The 5269-nt window shown below is 37.9% G+C and overlaps 3 protein-coding genes across 3 annotated transcripts in view; 2 read left to right on the top strand and 1 right to left on the bottom strand.

Annotated features, from left to right (window-relative positions):
- Positions 1–1131, top strand: part of LOC105156632 (lipase) — a gene marked incomplete in the record, with an annotated part of 3562 nt that extends 2431 nt beyond the window's left edge. The window contains 3 exon segments of the mRNA XM_011072829.2: positions 1–242; positions 402–533; positions 686–1131. Coding sequence (XP_011071131.1) covers positions 1–242; positions 402–533; positions 686–842 — 531 coding nt within the window.
- LOC105156774 (tryptophan aminotransferase-related protein 2) lies at positions 1009–3031 on the top strand. Its single transcript, XM_020691962.1, is given in 6 exon segments — positions 1009–1017; positions 1767–2053; positions 2146–2221; positions 2223–2340; positions 2395–2643; positions 2646–3031. Coding segments are annotated over 6 exon segments (831 nt in total). The 3' UTR covers positions 2738–3031.
- Positions 3168–5269, bottom strand: part of LOC105156634 (AP-1 complex subunit mu-2) — a 4811-nt gene continuing 2709 nt past the window's right edge. Inside the window, exons 7-11 of the mRNA XM_011072830.2 lie at positions 5005–5101; positions 4631–4728; positions 4374–4515; positions 4135–4257; positions 3168–3609 (exon numbers count right to left, since the gene is read on the bottom strand). Of these exons, the coding sequence (XP_011071132.1) occupies positions 3511–3609; positions 4135–4257; positions 4374–4515; positions 4631–4728; positions 5005–5101 (559 nt within the window). The 3' untranslated portion in view covers positions 3168–3510. The remainder of the gene's footprint in view (positions 3610–4134; positions 4258–4373; positions 4516–4630; positions 4729–5004; positions 5102–5269) is intronic.

The following is a 5269-nucleotide window of genomic DNA, read 5'->3' on the forward strand; positions in this document are numbered from 1 at the left end:
GCATCTGGAGACTGGATTCTTCCCGATCTTACGATTCAAGGGTCCATCAGATTAAACAGCCATATACAGACGTTTCCTGATACGTACTATTTCAGCTATGCAACCAAGCGTACAAGGAAAATGATGGGTGTCACAATTCCCTCTGGCCTACTTGGAATACACCCTCTGCTATTCATCCGAGTCCTGCAGATGAGCCAATGGCGTTACCCTTCTGACGTCCCTCCTCCTTATAAAGGTTACCGGTGAGTGCTACTTGATTCTCATACATACCTAGGATATCAGTGAATCCTTCTGACCTAGTTATGCACTTTCAATAATTGAATTATATGTATGAAAAAACCCGTTTAAAACCTTAAATTTGAACCTTGGCACACTGAAATAGTGAATACATTTATTTACAGGGATGAAGACTGGTGGGACAATGATGGAGCACTCAACACCATATCTATGACGCACCCTCGTTTGCCAGTTGAACACCCTAGCCATTTCGTTGTAAAAGATTCAGAATGCCAACCTTTACAACCAGGCATCTGGTTCGTGCCCTTTTCCTCTAGTCTCTGCGTTCATTTGATTTCTTTGTAGTCTCTGAAATGCCTGAAGTTAATTAAGAAGTCTGCATATCAAGTTGAGAACACAAGATGTCGGCTAAACATATCGACCTTTGACATATCAAAATTGGTTGCAGGTATTACAAGATCGTCGAAGGTGATCACATTCTTTTCATAGTGAACCGGGAGAGAGCCGGAGTTCAATTTGATCTGATATACGACAGCATTTTCGAGCGATGCAGGAAGCACGTATTCAGAAAGACTCCAACAATGCCAAATCAACTGCACCAATAGTTCATAAATGTAAATCTCAATCACACTTGAAGTGGAAGAGATAAAACAACAGATTGGTTAGATACTGTGAAAACTTGGCTAATTTCTTTTTTTTTTGTTTTAGTTTCTTTCTTTTTTTCTTTTTCTCTTTTTGGTGGGGGGCTTTGGCCTCACGTAGCTGGTGGAAATGTCAGTGGTCTGCTTTCTTTCAGCCTCTGTATTTATCATGTATTACATTTGTAGGTGTTATTGTCTTGGAATAGACAGAAGAGCACTATTCAAAGGATTATACACAACTGTACTTACATTATTTCTTCACCTCAAAATGCTGAAATTTCAAATGAGGCAATGAAAATGAAAGCGAATTAGACTTGGAAAAAATCACTCTAATTTCATTCATGGAATTGGGATGAGTGGATGCCTAATGTTCTGTTTATATATTTTCTTTTAATTTTTATATAGAATAATTTCAGATGATATATAGCACAATATTGTGAACGCAGTTTTATAAGCGCGCTTCAAGGGCACTTAATTAACAAGCACAACAATCTACTCAAAGAACACCAAATCACTAAGCAAACTACAGATGAGGGAATGTGATGAGGAGGAAATATGAGGGACTAAATTCGAATAAGTAGTATAATTGGTCAGGGACCAAAAATAATATTTACCTTACTACAGATATTAATTATTAAATAATTCTTGTTTCCATCAATTTAAATTTAATTATAGATGAGATGATACACAAAAATTCATAAGTAATAGCACACTATTAAAAAACGTCACCAATGATTGATTTTTCTTTAGAAAATCCATAAATAAATTCATTAGGAATGTGAGCAAAAATAACCATCAAATCCATAAATAAACTCATTAGGACTGTTGGTTTCTGTTCATGAGTATTTCTTATCCATCTTTATTAGTTATATTGCGCTAATTTTGCAGTCATATCGAGAGATAGCAGACTCTTTGGGTTCAGCGTTCTTCAAATGGGCAGGTGAGGCACATATGTTTGATAAAGATGGGCCATATATAGAGATGGTGACCTCACCAAATAACCCTAATGGGGTTATGAAAGAAGCTGTGGTTAATCAAGCCGGAGCAGCGGTTGTTCATGACCTTGCTTACTACTGGCCACAGTACACGGCCATTACTTCTCCTGCAGATTGTGATATTATGCTATTCACAGTTTCCAAATGTACGGGACATGCAGGATCAAGAATCGGGGGTACGTTACTCCATTGCAGCATTTGGGTTTTGAGTTGGATTGTGGGATTTAAGCTTATTGGATTTTACTGATTGTTGGTGTTTTTCTCATCTGAAGATGGGCACTTGCTAGAGACAAAGATGTAGCTAAAAGTATGGTGAAATTCATAGAGATCAACACAATTGGAGTGTCGAAAAGAAGCACAACTCAGAGCTGCAAGTATCCTGGAAATCGTTTCTGCTAGCTGCCAAAGAGTTCAGGCCTATGACTTGGAGAACTTCTTTGAATATACAAGAATTTCATGGCAGAAAGGTGGAAGAAGTTGAGAGATGCTGTCAAGAAAAATGAACTCTTTTCTGTAACCAAATTTCCCCTGTCAGTACAGCAATTTCACAGGAGGCTTCACTGAAGCACATCCTGGTAATATTGGCTTCAGTTCCTGTTCTTTTCTTCTTTTTAGTGAATGTCAGAATTGTGGTCGTTTCATGTATTGCCTTTTTCTATATTTCTCAACAGCTTTTGCATGGATGAAATGCAAAGAGGGAATGGACTGTGAGAACGTGTTGAGAGAGCACAAGATTCTGACCAGAAGTGGAAAGGGGTTTGGGAGTATGAAGAGTATGTTAGAATAAGCATGCTGAGTAGGGATGAGGAATTTGATCTTTTCCTGCAGAGGCTGCCAAATATCGTTGCAGATGAAGAAATTTAAGATTTAAGCAAATGCATGTGACTTCGTTGATGCAGACAATTTTGCACCCATGACCTATCCATGCATTGTGGCGAGGAAGATGTTGTTCTAATCATACAATTGTACTGTTTTGGCACTCAACCAGTGCTGTTAATGGGTTTTGGTACAAAACTGCTCTTACCATATATTCCTGAAAACAAAGGGAATCTTGATTTTTCATTCTCTGTTAGTGAGCTGGAGTGTTATTTTACGATGCATTATAATACTTTAAACGAGATTGATATATATAGCAGTAGTCCAGATATGGCCACCCTGCCTTGTTCTAGATTGCCATTACAGATTCAAAAACATGATCGGGAGATAAAACAGAGTATTGGGCTGTTGAGGCAGATATGAACTGTTTCTTTAATCTCTTTTATAATTCACTAAGCAGCAAGAAAACGTTAACGTGGAATAAGCTGATGAATCCCGAGTGGCAGAGTTATCTTTCCCTCGAAAAAGTTCTCCAAATAAGTACAATTATCCATGTATCAACTTTTGTTTTTCTACAATCATGCAAACAGTTGACTCAATACAAAAATTTGCACTTTCGTAAAAATAAGGTAAGCAAATGATTATTGTGCCATCAGCTACTACAAGTTCCCATGATACAAAGAGAATTAAGCAGATGGAACAGAAACTCCCAGATGATGATTTTCTCTTTAGTCACCTCTTCAAGGAGGGACAAATGATCTCCATGGTTGTTGATCATTTAGGCATCGTACGCTAAGGTTTTCCATTGGCGAAAGCAGTGATCACATAAGTCTCAGCTCATATTCACCAGCCATTGTAATGTATCTCACCCATGGAAGAGCCTGATAGCCACTTTTTTCAATGATCTTCAAGTAACGAACCTACACACCAAGTATCAATAATAATATGGTATAATTAATCACAAGCAAAGGACAGAATATAAGAGAATGAACAATTTTAGCAGTATATTATAGTCTTGCATTAGTGCTCCCAACAACAAAATCAAACTCACTACTGACATGACAGAAGTGCCCACAGAGCAACCTCGCCCATTTACAACTCATCGACCTATTGCTCTTCAAAATTTCATGTTAAAAAGGAAGTATTCCAGATGCATATTTGAGAAGGAAACATAAACTTCTGAAAGTTTTAAGCTTTCTAAACAGTAGATCAGTTTCAGTAATTGCATAAATTAAACACCTGAATGCTCAACCCAAATTGACATTCTCGCAATCACTCCCTCCCTCATTCTCTCTTCATGAGTAGTTTGCCTGGGTTTCACAACCCTTCTATGACAAGCTCAAAGGTTTCATATTCTAGCATGAAATATCAAGATAAATAGTGAACATTTAAATGGTTCGATGATAACATAAAAAAATCGCCAAACACAACCAGTTGAGGCTCACCTGTATTCCTGAAACAGTAAAATATGGTATTTCAAACTTCACTCGGACAGGAGCCTTTCTCTCTGCAGCTGATTCATCTGACTGTATACTGGGAAGCCTAAACTCTGCTCTTAGCATATATTCCTGAAAACATAAAACAATGAAATATCCTACTCATCTAGATACTGCATGTCACAGAGGCCAAAACCACAAACCATCAACTGAAAGTTACAAGATCGAGTTATAAAATAAATCCCTACCTTACCACCTGGAAAAGATTTTATTTTCCATATTAATGCATCTTTTTCGGGCGCATAAGCAGCAGACCCCATTGATGTACGAACATTTGGATTGGTAGCATCAGGTGGCACGGGCAACTCAATTTCAACATTAGTTGCAGTGCTGAAGTTCCACACAACTCAGCAAGTAAACTTGAGATCCAAAAAATACTGTCCAGCAGTAGGAAATAAAGAAACAACCCATGCATAACTGTTGACGAAAGATGCAAGTAACACACCTTCGCTCCTTGAACTGGCTCCTTGCCTTTAACATAATTTCTATACGGCTCCTAGAATGCCTTTCTACCTGAGCTTCTATCCATATTAGAGGCTTCACCTGAAAGGAACCATAAATGAACACTCTCAGCCAATATCCTATTTTGTGGAAAGGATCAGTTCATAAATTCAAAAATCAATATCCTCTTTCAGTAGTTGGGTCATAATATCTGGAATGAAAGAATGCCATGCACATAATTTTTCACAAGCAAATTTAGTCTAAAGCAGAAAAAAAATTGAAATTCAAACCATAAAGAATTCTACTCTGAACTTAGAGTTCTTCCCAAAGCAACTATGGCAAAGGGGCATGTAAAGAAACCCTAAATGTACGACCTACCTGAGTGCTGAGCCTGTAAGTCATGAGATCAAAAGATCCATCAGGAGGAATGAAGGATATTGTCCTGTCATTCTCAAATCGAGCCAACCGCACACACCTGAACCAATAACCAGAAGTCGAAACGAGTAAGATCCCCTGAAGACAAGAATAAACACATGCGCACACAAATATATACATACATATAGATAGAGAGAGAGAGAGAGAGAGAGAGAGAGAGAGAGAGATTTTCTTCAGGAACAACACAATAAAAGCACATGCATGTATG

Source organism: Sesamum indicum, linkage group LG2 (assembly GCF_000512975.1).
Source record: "Sesamum indicum cultivar Zhongzhi No. 13 linkage group LG2, S_indicum_v1.0, whole genome shotgun sequence".
Classification (NCBI taxonomy): Eukaryota; Viridiplantae; Streptophyta; class Magnoliopsida; order Lamiales; family Pedaliaceae; genus Sesamum; species Sesamum indicum.